Source organism: Xylaria bambusicola (assembly GCF_022495145.1).
Source record: "Xylaria bambusicola strain CBS 139988 unplaced genomic scaffold F5B22scaffold_12, whole genome shotgun sequence".
Taxonomy (NCBI): domain Eukaryota; kingdom Fungi; phylum Ascomycota; class Sordariomycetes; order Xylariales; family Xylariaceae; genus Xylaria; species Xylaria bambusicola.
In genome coordinates this window covers 314088-332247 of record NW_025953565.1, presented here as the reverse complement: position 1 = coordinate 332247, position 18160 = coordinate 314088, and the positions used below count along the sequence as shown (strand labels likewise).

The window sequence follows — 18160 nt, the reverse complement described above, 5'->3', positions numbered from 1 at the left end:
GATCAAGGGATGGCTAAGTGGGTCTCTAACTGCATACCTAACAGATGTGGGGGATGTCAGGGGGTTTAATGGCTAACCGCGACACGGACGCGCCTAAGTATTCCATCTCTCTCCAACTACATTCAACTCCTCGTCTAGACTGCACGAACTGTTTGTATCGCAAGCTCTATTTGCTTGTTGCACTTTTTGAATAAATCATACATCATCGACTTGGCACTACTCTGCGCGACTTTCACATTATCTTGAATCAAGCTCAATCGACGCAATTGCTAACAATAAACAACTTGTCATTGGATCTTCAACATGCGGCTTCCGCCTTTGTTTTTTACGACCGGCTCTGCTTGCGATTAGAGCCCGCAGCAGTTCCTTACTCTTGCCAACAACGACTCGCGGGAATGCTCTTCTACGCGTTCCTCGAGTCTGGATATATACAGTGACACACTCTCCATTACTATGAATGACTTCTCCCAGCAGGAGCAGCCCACCAGTGATACCTTCGATTTCTCTGACAATGGGGCTCTCCGACCGCCACTCAACCCCCAATTTCAACCCCGTTTCCAACCGCAACCGAGTCGTCATGGCGGTGGCGTCTTTACCGTCGGCTCATCCGACATGGCTCACATTGCGAACGTTGACCGCAATGAGTACTCGGACGAAGGTTAGCCCAGGCCCAAACTTCACCCTAGTATTGTCTGTCGTAGGAGTCTTCTCACTAACATTCACATTCACCCTTTAGACATTGGAATTATGTACGAAATAGTCGTCAGGGCCGAAACCATCCTAGCTGAAGATCTCACACCATCTACCGGGCTCCCAATACATGCGCTTTTCCTTGCTTACGAGGAGATTATCGCGGAACATGGCCTCGATCCCAGTGAGCGTCATATCAGTAAGCTGGTCTTTATGGTCGGCTATATCAAGAGCGAGAAGTCCATTATGGATAAATTCAAAGCAGTTATGGCTCAAATGAACATAACTTTGGCAATTGAGGAGCCGCCGGCCTCTGACAACGGACATGGATATCGTGAAGGCTCCTATGCTGGTAGCGATTCAGAGGACTTTCGTAGTACCGATGACGAGCACACTTCTATTGCTCGCATGAGCGAACCCGAAATTGATGATCATAGGCCTAGCTCTGAGAATGTGCCAGGTCTATCGACGGAGCAACTGAACTCGATCAAAGAGACACATCTCGCTGACACCGCCCTCGCCTTTGAGAAGCAACGACATGCTCGCTCTCTGGCTGTGGCCACACTTCGTCGATGGCATAACACAGCCCACTATATCAATTATCTGCGCGGACAATCGGACGCGATACGTAGAGCGGAGTTGAGTCAAGCGCTTGCGGACAGGTTCCATAGCTGGAGGGCTCTTGCCGCCGAGGCTGCGCAAGCAGCACCTAATCGCGTACCCCAAAACGCGTATTCAAAGCGTACGGAGAGAATTGCGATTAGGGCACACGACATCTTGTTAACAAAGAAAGCTCTGCTAAAGTGGCGGCAATCAGCGCAAGCGGAATACCGGAGAGATAGAGAGGCCAAATTACAGGCACATCGTTTGGCCAAACAAGAAGAGTATGAGGACGAAGATTTTAAGGACAATCCCGAACTTGCTCGTCTTGCACAAAGAGCCCACAAAAATCTGGTTTTGTCGCAAGCTTTTACGAAATGGTCAAACAGAGTTGAGGAAGAAGCTGCCAAAGCTGAAGCTGCTTCTAAGGCTTACGAAATGAGCTTAAAAGCAAAGGCTTTGGGGTTTGCCAGAAATCGTTCCGCTATGGATGAGATGAGAAAGTTATTGGCCAGCAAAACGAACGGCGCCGCTGATTCTGCCGCCAGTCAGACAGCCGCTTCTGGTACCAAGCAGCCTGAACCGGCGGCTCCAGCTGTTGTGAAATCTGATGCTCCTGTACCGGTTGCTTCTACATCCCGTCCTCCACTAGAACGGCCGTTGTCTTCTGCAGCTATTACCACTTTACTTCAAAGCAGACGCAACCTTGCTGAGAAACGACCTACTTCCTTGGTGGCGCGACCATCTACTGTGATTCCTATCCATACTGCAGCACCTACCACTACCCCCATTGATGAGCCCGCCACAGGTACTACGGCTACTTCCGCTTCACCGGTGGAACCTGTACCTGCCGACAAGCCCGCCCCAGATGCTGATAAATCTGATGATGAGCAACCGGATGAGCGGACTATGCTAGCCCGAAGACACATATTGCGTATGAGGTATTTTGGTGCCTGGGAGAGGTACACCAAAGAAAATGTTGTGAAGGTGGAACAGTTTGAGCAAGAGAATCAAGACCAACACGTTGCAAGCTCAGTTTCAAGATGGCGCAACGAAACGGCTTCTCGACAACAGCAGGCTGTCGAGTGTAATATCGAATTTGTTCAGACACAGTGCTACCAAAGGATGACACAAATAATTCCTAAATGGAGAGAAAAGACCAGCCAAGAAGCATACCATCGAGGAAAGGTCCTCGAACACTATGCCGAACGAGCCGAATATTACCAGAAAATCACGAAGTCGCTTCCCGTTTTAAGAGAGAAAGCAGGGCAAGCTGAGCAGAAAGAGAAGCTGCTGAGGACTTACGCAGAACGTACCAATTATTACATGAGAACTACACAAGCGTTATCAATTTGGCGGGAAAGGGCACATGAGGTATCACAAGTGCACCAGCTTCATCAGAGTTACGGGGAGCGGGCCGATTATTACTACCGAACCCGAAGCACTCTTTCTACGTGGCAACATAGAGCCAAGCAAAAACGAAAGGAGAGGCTGAGGGAAGCACATCTAGAGACACGCCGCATGGTCAAAAAGAATATGGGGGAACGTTGCATCAGACAATGGCGCGAAAAACTGGAACCAAGTTACCAGCGCTTCGAAATCATGAATGTAGCCTTGGTAGAAGCCCTTGAGGATCGTGAGTGGACACACGCGTCCCGGGCCTTCAACACGTGGCGACTTCGGGCTCAAGAGCGAAAAGAAGCGGCAAATACGGGCGAGGCTATGCTCAAGCAGAAAGCTCTAGAGCAATGGCGAGAGAAGGCAACGTTGCATAGAGATTTGGAAACAGAGGCTGGAGAGCATTGGGAAGTAAGGGCAAAGTCGCGGGCGCTGAGGAATTGGAACCTTGGCTCCCTCCAAGGTGCGAACCGACCAGAAATGGTTGCCAACGCACTAGAGAAGAAGGAAAGAAGACTTCTACGACAAGGGTTTGAAACATGGTATGGACGAACAGCGGACAAACTCGTCCCTGTTGAACTGCCCAACGGGACGTACAGAAACGTAGGTCAAGTAGTTGAAGGTGCGCAACACCAGGCTGCTCAACACCAGGCCCGGGGGCTTCTACAGAGATGGAAAGCGGCTGCAGCAGACAGCGGGGCGAGTAAAGCGCCAGATGAAGCATATGCGCCAACACCTGGGCGACCACAACTCTTCCTCGGGTCTTATGGTGGGAGGGAGACCACGACACCCCTTGCACCAGTGCCGAGCTATACTCGTTGGCAGGCTCGTGATTCGACGATGGGCAGGTCGGAATATGGAGCAAGAGTTGGTCGTTCAGAGCGCACAAAGAACGCCAAGAATCTTCGAGTTTCTTGGGCGACTTAGGTGGTAGATGGATCAAGTCCAAGTACATTAATCTGTTTCAAATCTGTAGTGATGAATCTAGGTGTTCTGGCTACTTCAACATGGTTATATAACTTGAAGCCGCTACAATAGATAATAAACCACCAATGAGAAGACCTCTGTTGCGTTGACGTTGGTGATTACCGTACTAGATCGATCCTGCCTAGCCGCTCAAACGGTTACTCAATTGCTTAGGTTGAAACTAATAAGGAATACTGCATTCGGAACGTGTATGTGCAATAAAACGTTTAGAACTGCTGAACGCTTGAAGATGTGTTGGAGGTAGGTATTGTATTTCTTCGGATCGCATACTCACGTCATGTTGCAGTTTGCAGACTCGGCACATGCACTGATTGGTGCCGCCTCGGGTCACCCGTCGTCGGACTTAGCTAACCTCACTTAATTACTTGGCACTTAGGTAGGGTCTTGATTGTACGTCAGCTTCAAAAACATCCATACTACACCTCGCGCTCGGTATGAACTGAATAATACTAGGTTAGCTTGGGTGTTTAGGTATTTTATGTGGTAACAGAGTGATATTATTCGGAAATCCTCGACGATACGTTAGCTGTAGCAAGCTCGATACACGAGAAACTAAGATCGGAAACCGCAAGCCTAGCAAGCTACCAACTCCACCGGGACCTTGGGAAGCTACATACCGTACATTACATTGCCTGATTCAACCCCGTGTCGCAAAACGCGCCTCTCTTTCCAACAAGCTCGCGTCCTTCCGCCGTACTCACGGGTACGATCGCTTAGCAATGCCATACATGATTGACACGCGCCGATAGTATGAAGGGCGTCCTTCCAGGCAAGCCAGAAGCTAGTCTTCAAGCTGTCTCGACCGGATACTGGGACGGCAAGCGCATCATCGTCTACATTACTGGCAATGCCCTCACCATCCTCTCCGACCCCGCCACTATCCTGCAGACCATCTATGACGATGACAGTCGCAATCTCGAGGCCGTCGCCTTTGACGAATCTTCGGGGAAGATAGCTGTGTGCACAGACGGAACTGTCAGGATATATCGGCCGCTGGGACATACACAAGACTCCCTTAAGGTTTGCCTAGCTCAATCGCAATACTGTTGCTTAACCACGAAGCTAATGTATTGTCCGTAGTGGGCGTTACAAGCTACATTTGACGTCGAAGAAGGCCCTACACCGGCTTCGCTCTCATGGGGTAGCTCTGAAGAGCTTCTCGTTGGAAGGTCTTCCCTTTGGCTCTACGACACCGTCTCAACAACCCCTACCTGCCACTGGACACAAAAGTTAGCAAGTCCGACAAAATCTGCGCTCCTTTCGTACGACTCGTCCTATATTGCGTCTGTCGGCTACCACGACCGTCTCGTCAAGATTTGGCGAAGACTGAACTTCGGCTCCGAAGAGGTCCACTTTGATTACGGCTACCTACCACACCCCCGAGCCGTTACGAGTATTCAATGGCGGAAACCATTCCATGTTGACCAGACCATCGAAAACGTGTTATATAGCTTTTGCGCCGACAATACGCTGCGAGTATGGACTAGCGTAGATGGGATCGGCAGCTACACGCTCCAGCTTTGGGGGAAGCTTGATCTTCGAGGCGCAATACCACAGGATCCGGACAGTCCGCAACAGGATATGAGATGGGCTTTCATAATCAGCCAACGAGACCTCGCAAATGCGGCAGAAAAGGTCGTCCAGGAACAAGGAAATGGCCAAGAGAAAGAAGACGTGGCGCTTCAGTATCTGTTATCTATAGCTAACAGAGACACGGAGATATGTGTCGTTTTTGATGGTAATGGAAGCATGTCGGCGTGGGCCTTGGAAAACATCAGTAGCAAACCAAGAGGAGCCGATAATATTGACAATGTCGCACTCGCGAAGTCGAGGGACTTCGAGTTTCTTAGTCACTCTACTACAACCCAACATGTCGAGATATTGAGTTATTGCAATAAGTGTTCGGGGCACCTCCACATTCTATTCCATTACTTTGACGGCAAGGTTGAAGTATTTGAGAGCAATATTGCAGACTTGCTCGACCCTACATCCAGATCCGGCAGATTAGCTCACCGGGCTACATGGTCTGGACATTCTGGTGCTATCAAGAAAATAGTCAGAAACTATAGCGGAAGTGCTGTAGTGTCGCGGACAGAGAAGGGTGAAACCATTCTCTGGAACCATCAACGAAGCAGACTGCTCAGGCACAACATCATATCAGAAAAGCGGCATATCCATAGAATATGTCTACTGAGGGGTGGTCGATTTGTTGTTTTCCTTCACCACGATACTATCTCAGTATGGGATTGTAGAACCCCTGCCCACAAGCTACTCGGAGAGTGCAAGTATAACGTCCGAGGCAAACCACTGTGTATTCTGGTCCTCCCCCGGAGAAATGCCAAGGACTTTTCCGTGGTTCATGTAGCAACTATCACATCGGAACAACAAGGCATAGTGTGGGAAATAGACCTACCCTGGGATCCTAAAGACTGCAATGGCGCAAAACAAAATGGAGCTCAAAACCCATTACGTGAGTTCTGCACTTTCGACTTAGATGGCGCTGGGGACCTTGCCTACGTTTTACCGGTCGATCCGGCGGGCTCGAAACCTGTTATATTCGGATTTCTAGATGTCTTTGCCCGTGACGTGGCAATCTCTTACACTCATAATGGGCGTGTCGAATTTTGGACGGCAAGGGTGGACGACAAAAGGAACCGGGTCGAGTGGCTTTCCACATCATCCATGGAAACCGGAGTCACAGAACCTGCCCTAGTTGGTGGCAGCACGATGAAGAAAGCTGCACTTGTGAATCAGAATAGGTCAGCAGTGACAATTTGGGACATCAGAGGAGCGCGACTGGAATATGAACAAGATTTTGAAAGTCACAACACGGTCCAGGACCTCGATTGGACTTCTACACCCGACTTGCAGTCTATTCTTGCAGTAGGGTTTCCATACCGCGTCGTGCTGCTTTCACAGATGCGTTTTGACTATCTAAATAAAGGCCCAGCCTGGGCTCCGATCCGCGAAATCAGCATTCGGGATTTTACGCCACATCCCATTGGAGACTCGACGTGGTTGAGTGATGGTAATCTTATAATAGGCGCCGGTAACCAATTGTTCTTGTATGACAGGGAATTCGGGGAAACGAGCGCTGCTGTTTCAAATGTACGGCCAACACACCACAACCCCAAAACTCGTGATTTGTTCGAAGTCGTGCAAAAACTGAACGGACCACTGCCGATATTCCACCCGCAATTCCTCAGCCAGTGCATTTTGGCAGGGAAACACAAGCTTGTGAAACGGATTCTCTTGGCTCTTAACCATACACTGAAATATCATGTCGAGGGTGATATAATCGATGCTTATCTTGGCCTGGATCTAGCCGAGTTTTACTGTGGCGAATTGGTAGGTGACCCGAAGATGTTTTCTGACGCTTGGCTAACCATCCAGTCTGGTGTTGCCAACACCAACGATTCGTCATATATAACACGACGGACGTCATTTGATGACTCTGATGAAACATTCACAGAGGAACTGGCATTAAGCATATGCGAAAAACTGCAGAATATAGCTCTGCCGCAACTCTCTGGCCATGAACAAATCCAACTCGTTGACATTGTTGAATGCTCTGGTGTCGTAGAGAAGCATCGGAGGTCACTTGATGAGAATGGAGCGAGATTTATGGTGTTCTTCCGACAGCACGCTTTGCGTAAAGGCAGAGTCAATGAGATTCACATGTCTTGGAGAGAAATCAATTGGGCATATCATTCCACTAGCCAAGATATTCTGATGGGCTTTGTGTCTCGTAATTATCATGGAACTATGCTCTGGGAAAACGCACGCGAGAGTGGCATATTCATGTGGTTAACTGATGCCAATGCTGTGGTATGTCATTGTTTCCAGAACACGTCTTGGCAAGAAAACTAAGATAATTGCAGAAGGCACAATTCGAGGTCATCGCCCGCAACGAGTATACGAAAAGCGAGATGAAGAACCCTGTCGACTGCAGTCTATTTTACTTTGCCCTGAAGAAGAAAACCGTCCTTCAGGGTCTCTGGCGCATGGCGAGCTGGAACAAGGAGCAAGCCATGACACAGCGACTTTTAGCAAATAATTTCGAAGACCCTAAATGGAAGACGACGGCCTTGAAGAACGCCTATGCCTTACTTAGCAAACGCCGTTTCGGTAAGTCTATCGCCGTGATATTAGCACTTCCACTGACATCTGGCACAGAGTATGCGGCAGCCTTTTTCCTGTTAGCGGATCATTTGCAAGATGCGGTCAATGTCTGTCTAAATCAAATCAAGGATCTACAGCTTGCCATTGCCATTGCCCGCGTCTATGAGGGCGACACAGGCGTAGTCCTCAAAAGACTCCTAGAAAATGAGGTGTTAGCTGTAGCAGCACAGGAAGGAAATCGATGGCTTGCCTCATGGGCCTTCTGGATGTTGAAGAGGAGAGATATGGCAGTCCGCGCCCTCATAGTAAATCCACCCCATCCCTTTCGTTCCCTTCTCCGAGCGATCCGTTATCGGAAAACTGACTATATGTTTTAGACCCCCGTTTATACACTTCTGGACACGCCCGCGTCTCCGGACCTCAGGTCGAAACTGTTCCTTACCGACGATCCGGCATTAATCATCCTGTATTCGCAACTCCGGCAACAGAGCCTGCAGACCCTCCGCGGAGCCTCCAAGGTCACGCCGCGGACGGAATGGGATTTCGTAATCCATAATGCGGGGCTGTACGACCGCATGGGCTGTGACTTGCTCGGTCTCGACCTCGGTAAGTTGTTCTTTGCGGTATCTCGGATTTGCATCATATTTCTATTTTCTTTACTCTTTTCCTGCCTCTCCGTCTATAGTTTAGTATTCATTGATTGGACCTAATCTGACATGGATAGTCCGCAACTGGGAATTCCTTCGCCTCCCCGCGCCGTCCCAGAAGGGCATCGGCGGCGACATCGTCGATCCAACTAAGTTGCTTCGTCGCCGTAGCTCGCTCATCGTCCAGGATATCCCGCTTACCCCTGCCGTCCCCGGAGATATGAAGACTGGCGGACATGGCGTCAAGCCGCCGCCGACGGTGTTCCAGGAACCTGATTCTAATTCCCTACTTGATTCATTCGGGTTCTAATCTGGAATTGCGGTAGAATGGTACTGCCATCACAGATGTCTATGTCTATCTACGTAGGTGTGCTGTAGTGCTAGAATTTAGGGAGCCCCTTGCTGTATTAACAATATTATCATTATTCACATTCTTGGCTGCGGCTTGAGTCCGGGGACGGGGCGCGGTAAATAGTATATAATTCGGGTAGAGTAGTGTAAGGTGATGATATCACGTCTTCTTGATATGGAAGGTATTCATTCCATGGGTGATAAAATCCATGTAGCTAGCGAAATATACAAGGCTCGGGATTCACGCTAGGGCGGTCGATGGATGTTGTTTGCCTGTGTAATTTGTGGGGGCCGACTTCCTAGGAAGTCGGTCGACACTTTACTTTACTTTACTTCCGTTCCGATGCGGACTGGAGATTAGGACTCAGCTGTATTGTTACGACGACTCCATTACTGCACTGTATAACCATAATAGATATGATTACCTATATGATCACAGTTACATAAGTGGTTGTGTCAGTGTTTATATCATGGTTGTTCACTTTTAATTACTTGCTACTCCTATTAAATAATTAGCTTGCACTTTGACCATATATAATAGAACATTAAAAAGCCTATATCATCATGCCAGATATTTGCTATTAACGGCCTCTATGAACTCCAGCTAATCTCACGTTAGAAACATTGTCAAGTAATTTTCAAAAGTGGGCAATGTTTATCTTGAAATCCCGTCTTTAAAAGGCGCTGATTGGGATGAAAATGAGATGGGTATCTAAGCATGCCATACCGTACCATATTATTCATCCTCCGTCCTTTGCCTTGCCTCGCTCGCATGACAATAAGTTCAGGCGTCAATCTCGCTCACGAGATGATACACTATGATACAACTGCTTACTTCTAGCTAAAGATTATATATCCGCGTTTTTAATACTGGGTAGAAATGACCTTCTTCAACTTGCCCATCTCGCCTTCATATCCCGTGATCTTCTTCTGCGCGCCGTCTATCTTGCTCAAGAGATACTGGACGCGCTCACGGGCGCCCCAAGGCTGACTCGGTAGTGAGCCTAGCATCACCAATTCTTTCTCCGCCTTGTCGATGTTGCCCGTCTCGATCTTGACGAGCTCCTTGAATCTCGCCAGTTCCATCTTCGCTGACAATACCTTGTCGGCCGCGAGTTGTCGGAATGCGGCTTGATACACGGGTTTACCCACCGCGATACTGCGTGGTCGGCCCGCGTGGGAGCGTACTGTGATGAGCTCTGCGTTGGAGAGGCCTTCGAGGGCGGACTCGCCGTTGGGTGCTGTGAGGGAGGATGCGAACGTGTCAGAGAGGAGCACCTCGTTGTATCGGAGCGTATCATTCTTTGAGAGCTGGTTTACGAGGTACCACGCTTGCTCCATTGACCACTTGTGTTCGCCGTCGCTGGTTACTTTGCCGGGTAAAAGGAACATCTTCAAAATCTCAGAAGACGCTTGTTCCGTGATTTCTGCGACAGCTTGTTTAGGCGATTGGCCAGCTTTGATGCGGCGAGCGAGATATTCGAGATCAGTGAGACGCCCTCCAAGTGTGCCAATACATGCGTCTAACTCTGCTAGATCAGGAACCACTGCGACGCTTTGTTTTTCTGCAGAATTATCATCAGTTGATTCGTCTGTCTTCTGGTCTGCGCTGACATGGCCAAGAATGAATCTTCTGGCTACGTCTGGCGAGAGGTCGCCTAGTGCGACATGACGGAAGACACGATCTGGGAGGGATTTAGATAACACTTTAGTATACGACGAGTCGTTGGTGAGGAAGATGACATGAGCAACGTCAGACTGCACGAGTGCTGCAGCCCAATCAGCAATCCTATCGTAGATCAGAGTGTTGGCATCGCTATTGTATACAAAATTGTCAACGACAACCACGGCTCTTTTCTCGGGATGGGCTTCCAGATAAGCGTCTGCTGGAAGTGAAGCATCTGCGTCGTTCTTAGATCGGCTTTCTAGGTCGAGAGCTTGTAGAGCACCGGCTGATGCTTGTAGAATTTTCTGTAGCTGTGAGTCGAGCGTTTCCGAGAAACCTGCCTTCACACCAGTGGTGCTCTGAATTGCAAGATCAACCATGCTACTCATGCTATTCGCCCATGAAAATATGGGTCGGTAGCCAACTTCCGATGCCATCTTCTTGATGATTGCTGACTCGCCTCTGGCTTCGATGATCTCCTTGCAGTCGATCACCAGAATATTTTCTCTGTCTTTAAGAGCTTGCTCCAGAACAAGCTCTCTTTTCCCTGAGCCACGAGGGCCCTGGATCACAATAAAGGTCTCGGCTGTCTCCATCAACCATGCCTGTATCTGCTCGATTATGTCCTTTCGATGAGACCAGACTGCGTTCAAGCCAGCCTGCTCAGCTCCCCCTCGCCTAAAGGCAAAGATGTCAGATGTCTGCTGCCGAAGCCATCGGTATACCCTGTTATTACTCAGGCGGTATTTGCGCGAAACATGAGCTTTAACGAAGAACGAGCGGATGGGGTCGAAAACAACGACGGTCAGACCCGTGAGCAGAGCTACGATGACGGGAATAACGATCCGTGGATGATTCGTAATCCATTCCCAGACCCGATGAGGCTTTGTTCGTCGCTCGTAGGAGATGCGAAATTTGGTGCCGAGTTTGCCTCCACCTAGGTCCTCTGGCACGATGAATCCGTGAAGGCAATTCCGTGCCATAATAGCGTCTCTGACAAAGAAGAAGTCGACATAAGCGTACTTAGGGAGAACCTTAGAATCCCAAGGCTGGGAAATGATCTCAGAGATAGATCCGTATCGGCGGAACATGCTATACAGACTCTCCTGAGATAGCTCGACTGCTTCCTCCCCAGGATTCTTCGGTACAAACTCAATACGTAGTCGAACCTTTGGATATCTCTGTAGATCCTCCAGCCATGGAACGCCTTTCACCAATCCGGCCTGTACACCACGAAAGGGGCTGAAGAATCGCTTAATGGGCTTCTCAGCCAGCAATTTGGCGACTTTTCCTTCTACTTCCCTCGCTGTCACTCCAGGTGGGTGGACGAACTTGACAAAAGCACCGCCGTCCTTGACTCTCGGTAAAATCTCAGTGACTTTCAAGGGAACATCGCTAGGTAGCGCACGCCTCACTATGCTTGCTGGATCCATGATGCCCAGGCTAGAGTTCTCAAATCGCTTCATGAGTCCCGGTATGTCAGTTTCGGGATTACCCCATGGCAGACGCAGTCCAGCCAGCCTGAGTGGAAATATGTCTGTCATAACAGAGCATCAGCACACAATGTCATGATAATGGCAAGCAAGGCATTTGACGCTTACTATCAACCCAGAGAATGGACTCATTGGGGGCTGTTTCTATATGACCATCCTTTTCATCTTCGGGCGATATAGTACTATTCCAAGCCCTCCGGGTCAAATGTATCGGCGGTGCCCATTTTGCCTGTAATCTGGGGCCGCGGTTCAGGTTCAAAGCAGCTTGAACCCTCGAGCCGGGCAAGGACCGGAACCCGAGTCCGATCTGTCTTGTAGCGAGCATTATCCAAGGCACCTAGAGTAAAGCAAGCCCTTCTCCATGCCCTGTGTCGAATCAGAAGGTGATTCGCAGGAGAAAAGCCCTGTCTTACGACCTTGGACGATCGTGTGTGACAGGCTGCTCATACAATTTATTATTACATACCACAACTCACTCGGGACCCGCGCCAAAAGCCAATGATATCATAGGGCAAGCTGCCAAGGCATGTACTTCGAATACCACTTTCCGCATAGCGAGGTACCTATCTAGCTAGATGAGCCACACCTAGAGAAAGCCACACAGTTTCGGCGCCACAAGATTTTACAGTAGATAGTGGAAAAGCCAAGCTCTGTCTTGATGCGCCAGCGAGCGATGTGACGATTCGGAATGCAAATGCAATTGGTAGCTATATAATGCCAAAAGTCGCCTGAATACGTCTTATGGAATAAACTATCCAATCAATTCTCTTTTAATTGTCAAAGAATACTTCTATACGCCCAACTCGCCATTGTGGTTGACGTTGTATCCAATTGTCTTCGTCCAATTAGTCAAGCCGGGCGGTTTCCGAGGATCATCATACCACCCTTACATGACAAGACAATAGCTAGCTACTCCTTACAGCAGCGATCCAGAAACGAAGCCGCATAAAACCAGACTGATCACCATACCCCGCGTCCATTGTCCCCGCACAGCCAACACTTCAGTTCAGCTCAGCTCATCGTTCTATTCCTGTTCATCTCCTAACATTACTGGAGACATCGGGCGCATCGAAGACAAAGCATAAACCAGACGCATCCTAAGAGACCAAGCCCAGAACACCAGCCATCGACACATATTGCGCAAATTTAGCAGAGGGAAAGAAGTGAAAAAAAAAATGGGCTGGCTATGGTCATCAGGCGCTCCTGCGTCCAAAAGCAACGCCGCAGAACCAACCACTCCCAACAATACCATAGTCACAGAAGCCCGACCCGTTCCATCGAGGGCGGCTCCCGTCGAATCTACTACGTCCGACGACCCAGAGATCGCGAAGTTCTTGGCGCAGATACAAGCAGAATTCGGAGACAGCAACAACACTCCCAAACCCGCCTCTGTCCAAGAATCAAAAGCCACAAATCCAAGCCCACCCACAAAGTCGTCATCATCATGGTGGTCATCCTGGACACCAAGCGCCGCCGCCCAAGAACCCTCTCCCCCACCCACACTCTCCCCCCCGCAACCATCATCCCTCCCAGCCCGTCTAGACCCCGTCTCCGAATCGCTCTTACCAACAACCATGTCCTGCCGCCAGGCCTTCGACCACGCCTTCCACTGCAACAGTCTCGGCGGCCAATGGACATCAGTCTACCGCTCGGGCACCGTGCGCTCCTGCAGCGAGCAATGGGACGACTTCTGGTTCTGCATGCGCACGCGCGCCTACACGGGCGCCGTCAAAGAAGAGGCCATAAAGGACTACTACCGGCAGAAGGAGCTGCGCAAGTACGGCCCCGGGATGCCGAACAGCACAGACGTCTGGGAGCCGCGGGCCGAGCGGCTACCGCCGGGCGCGGCGTTCCAGGAACGCTACGAGAAGCCGGACATCAGCGACGAGGAGTGGCGTCGTCTGGAGATTGAGCGGCGCAGGATGATACAGCAGAAGCTCAGGGAGGAGGAGGAAGGGAGGAAGTCGTTGTCGTCGTCGTCGTCGTAGTAAATAATGAATGTAACAAAATAGTAATTAGCTTCGAATGGCAAATTTCAAGTCAGTTAAGTCTACCACGCGGCCATCATGCTCTCCTTCGGTGTCAACGATGTTAAGTTCAATGCTTCTCTCGTTTCCTACAAATTGCAGTTGTACGCTGTGTTGTACCCTGACTATGCCTAGGCATTAAGTAAAGTATACAGCCATGATAATGCTAGCAACACAGCTGCTGAATCCTTGTATAAGCTAACATTGGGGGTCCCAGAATAGGTGAATGCCCTATAAATCGCAGGAGACTTGATGTTGTTTAACGTACCTACAACAATATAATAAACTTGTCGTACGTATTTATCAAATGTCACATTGAAGAGAGAAAACAGGATTATATGAAATTATTTCTTCATTTACTTCATCAGGGATGAATCGATACTAAGGTACATCCATGGAGAGTCGTGAAATCACAACTTTTCGTCCTGTATCATTACCGCAGGAAAATCTAGATAGAAGAACCGCATTACCCATTCCGCCATTCATGATGCCGTAGACACCAAATAACGCCGTAGAAAAATCAAATCATGTAATCGGAAGAGTGTGAACGAATTTAGTCAACCTCCTCAACAGTGGGGCCGTCATCACCACCAGAGCCGGGTGCCCCACCAGCGCCAGGGAAGCCGCCGGGACCTCCACCGGGCATACCACCAGGCATACCACCGGCACCGCCAGCACCACCGTAGAACTTCATCATGATAGGGTTGGCGACCTGTTCAAGATCTTTTTGTCTTTCCTCGTATTCTTCGCGAGTGGCTTGCTGGTTCTCGTCCAACCATGAGACGACGGTGTCGATCTCGGTCTTGAGCTTCTCCTTGTCGGCAGCATCGAGTTTCTCGTCAACCTTGGAGTCGCCGAGGGTGTTGCGAAGAGAGTAGGCGTAAGACTCAAGGCCGTTCTTGGCACTGATACGGCGACCCTCAGCCTCATCTTCCTCCTTGTACTTCTCAGCTTCAGCCAACATGCGCTCGATCTCCTCCTTAGACAAGCGGCCCTTGTCGTTGGTAATGGTGATCTTGTTGGACTTGCCGGTACCCTTCTCGACGGCGGAGACGTTCATAATTCCGTTGGCATCGAGATCGAAAGTGACCTCAATCTGAGGAACACCACGAGGGGCAGGAGGGATGCCAGTAAGCTCGAACTTGCCGAGAAGGTTGTTGTCCTTAGTGCGTTGACGCTCACCCTCGTAGACCTGGATAAGCACACCAGGCTGGTTGTCGGAGAAGGTGGAGAAGACCTCGGACTTCTTGGTGGGGATGGTGGTGTTGCGAGGAATGAGCTTGGTCATCATACCACCAGCAGTCTCGATACCGAGAGACAGGGCAGCAACATCGAGAAGCAAGATCTCGTTGGTAGACTTGGAGCTGGTGTCACCAGACAGGATAGCGGCCTGGACGGCAGCACCGTAGGCAACGGCCTCATCGGGGTTGATGGACTTGTTGGGCTCCTTACCATTGAAGTAGTCGGTGATGAGCTTCTGGACTCGGGGAATACGAGTGGAGCCACCAACGAGGACGATCTCGTGGACCTGAGACTTGTCGATCTTGGCGTCGGCCAAGACACGGTCAACGGGCTGGATGGTGGATCGGAAGAGGTCCTGGCAGAGCTCCTCGAATCGAGCACGTGTAATAGACGTGTAGAAGTCAATACCCTCGTAGAGCGAATCAATCTCAATGGAAGTCTGGGCAGACGAAGACAGAGTACGCTTGGCGCGCTCGCAAGCAGTGCGCAGACGTCGGAGAGCACGAGCGTTGGAGGAGAGATCCTTGGAAAGTTAGTTAAATTGCTCAAAATACCTGATAAGTGCATAGAATATAGCTGTATGAAGCAGAATGACAGGACATTTTAAGATATACATGACAACATTTGAGATTTGACATGTAATATTTCACTTGAAACCCCACGACGTGGAGCAGGTAAGAGCAGGTATTATGTAACTTGGGGGAATGGTACATTTCGAGGAAAATGATTTCATGCTCAGTAAACACAGAAAACAGAACCGAATGTGAAATGTAGGACCACAAATGCGAAATGTCGTATCAGAGTAATGGAAATGTCGTGGTCATTCAATTGAAATTTTGAAAATATCAATTGAAATGTCGTGAGGCACCAATGGAAATGTCGACGCATTATGCGCTATGACTGGATAGAGGCATATTGCATATTGCGACACCGCGATATAGCGATATTGCAAACACCATGACATGAGTTGTGTGGGGGAAAAAAAATAAATAAAAAAATAAAAAAATAATTTACACCTCTGCTTCAAGAACATAACAAGATTGGGGATTGAATGGGGAGAAAGAAATAGGGACTTCGAACCTTCTTATGCTTTCTTTTGAACTCAGTAACAAAGTGGTTTACGAGGCGGTTGTCGAAGTCCTCACCACCCAAGTGAGTGTCACCGGCAGTAGACTTGACCTCGAAGATACCCTCCTCGATGGTAAGGAGAGAAACATCGAAGGTACCACCACCGAGGTCGAAGATCAGAACGTTGCGCTCGCCCTCGACCTTCTTGTCAAGACCGTAAGCGATGGCGGCGGCTGTGGGCTCGTTAATGATTCGGAGGACGTTGAGGCCGGCAATGAGACCGGCGTCCTTGGTAGCTTGACGCTGGGCGTCGTTGAAGTAGGCGGGGACGGTGATGACAGCGTTGTTGACGGTGCCACCAAGGTAAGCCTCGGCGGTCTCACGCATCTTGGTGAGGACCATGGAGGAGATCTCCTCGGGTGTGAATGTCTTGGTCTCGCCCTTGTATTCGACCTCGACGATAGGCTTTCCACCCTTGTCGATGATCTTGAAGGGGAAGTGCTTCATATCGGCCTGGACTTCCTGGTCGGCGAACTTGCGACCAATCAGACGCTTGGCATCGAAGACTGTGTTCGCAGGGTTCATGGCGACCTGGTTCTTGGCGGCATCTCCGATGAGACGCTCGGTATCTGTGAAGGCAACGAATGAAGGTGTTGTTCGGTTACCCTGGTCGTTGGCGATGATCTCGATGCGGTCGTCTCGGTAGACACCGACGCACGAGTAGGTCGTGCCCAAGTCAATACCTACGGCAGCAACCATAGTGGGCAAGTTTGTGATGTATTGCGATGGGAGAAACAGATGCGAAGAACAATTGCAATGTAGGAAAGCGTTGCGTGAGTTTATAAGTGAGGAATTGGGGTATCTCAGAGCAGTTGTTGGTTGTTTTGATGATGTGGAAAAAAGGATGAGGACTGTTCGAAGTTTGTGAGAGTGCAAAGCCTTATATTATCAGTGGTTGAGTGCTGGGGTGGATCCGCAGCTTGCTCGGAAGCTTCTGGAAAGAACTCCCCAAGGCGCAAAGTAGTCTCTGGGTCCTTCCAGCACCGCCTAGCAGTAGAATTTACCGGAAAGTTGGCCACTGCAAGTACTGAACGCGTAGAATTCAACGGTACTAATTTTAATCCAATTGAATTTCATTAACCTGCTTATTTACTGGTAAATCAGCAATTTTCTACGATTCTGCTGGGAGCTGTAGCGGGGATGATGAGGTCACTATGAACCCCGCCATCTGGCCATCTCGAAGTACCCCTGCCCATTTCCTGAACTCCCTTTGCCTCAGGCGGTGGGCAAGAACCTATCTGACCTACCATCTACGGTACCTACAGATACCTAATGGCCCAAGCTTTTGGGCAGAAAATTTTGGCTGCCTGGAAATTCTCCTGCCATCAGAGGGTGGCTCGGGTGGCACCCAGGAGACTGCAAGGCAACCCTGAATTGTGAGGACCCGCCGGGCTCCCCCTCCCCCACTATCAAACTCTTTAAGCGCCGTACCGCCGATGTACCTCTCCAGGCATTGTAGGTACTAGTGTACTTAGTGTCCAGGTGTATGTGTACTTGCTTGCTCAGAGCTTGCCCGAAAGCTGTTTGCGACCAAGTCCCCTTGTGTTAGCCTGACCACCTGCGAAGAAATAAGAATTACGAAGAACAACCTGCACCACCAACCTCTACTTCCTGCCCTGGTTTCTCGTGTCTGGCATCAAGTCACTCGGACTCGTACAGGAGGTACCTACCTAGTCGCAGCATCACATTCTGCTCATATGAACATCAGTATCCGGGCAAACAATAGCGCGGCATTATTCTGTGCCATGCCATCTACAGCTGTCATCGAGATTTTTTTCATGATCGGCCTTGTTTTCTTATCTGTTATCG

General features: G+C 49.7%; 5 protein-coding genes across 5 annotated transcripts; 3 read left to right on the top strand and 2 right to left on the bottom strand.

The window, feature by feature from the left end:
- The first annotated feature begins 90 nt into the window (after nt 1-90).
- On the top strand, nt 91-4043 carry F5B22DRAFT_599283 (uncharacterized protein). Its single transcript, XM_047974445.1, has 2 exons — nt 91-658; nt 737-4043. The coding sequence occupies exons 1-2, from the start codon at nt 454-456 to the stop codon at nt 3613-3615; spliced, it is 3084 nt and encodes a 1027-aa protein (XP_047832566.1). The 5' UTR covers nt 91-453; the 3' UTR covers nt 3616-4043.
- Nucleotides 4044-9222, top strand: F5B22DRAFT_599280 (WD repeat domain-containing protein). The gene is made up of 7 exons (XM_047974444.1): nt 4044-4695; nt 4756-7023; nt 7069-7503; nt 7557-7803; nt 7852-8102; nt 8175-8403; nt 8522-9222. The coding sequence occupies exons 1-7, from the start codon at nt 4426-4428 to the stop codon at nt 8752-8754; spliced, it is 3933 nt and encodes a 1310-aa protein (XP_047832565.1). The 5' UTR covers nt 4044-4425; the 3' UTR covers nt 8755-9222.
- Nucleotides 9223-9348: 126 nt separating this feature from the next.
- F5B22DRAFT_63542 (RNA12 protein) lies at nt 9349-12704 on the bottom strand. Its single transcript, XM_047977135.1, has 2 exons — nt 12063-12704; nt 9349-11998 (listed from the first exon to the last, which is right to left on the bottom strand). Exons 1-2 carry the CDS (start codon nt 12277-12279, stop codon nt 9660-9662), a joined length of 2556 nt encoding a protein of 851 aa, XP_047832564.1. The 5' UTR covers nt 12280-12704; the 3' UTR covers nt 9349-9659.
- F5B22DRAFT_599278 (uncharacterized protein) lies at nt 12642-14371 on the top strand. Its single transcript, XM_047974443.1, has one exon. It carries the CDS (start codon nt 13130-13132, stop codon nt 13940-13942), a length of 813 nt encoding a protein of 270 aa, XP_047832563.1. The 5' UTR covers nt 12642-13129; the 3' UTR covers nt 13943-14371.
- F5B22DRAFT_599277 (heat shock 70 kDa protein) lies at nt 14316-17195 on the bottom strand. The gene is made up of 2 exons (XM_047974442.1): nt 16304-17195; nt 14316-15746 (listed from the first exon to the last, which is right to left on the bottom strand). Exons 1-2 carry the CDS (start codon nt 17048-17050, stop codon nt 14535-14537), a joined length of 1959 nt encoding a protein of 652 aa, XP_047832562.1. The 5' UTR covers nt 17051-17195; the 3' UTR covers nt 14316-14534.
- Between the last annotated feature and the right edge of the window lie 965 nt (nt 17196-18160).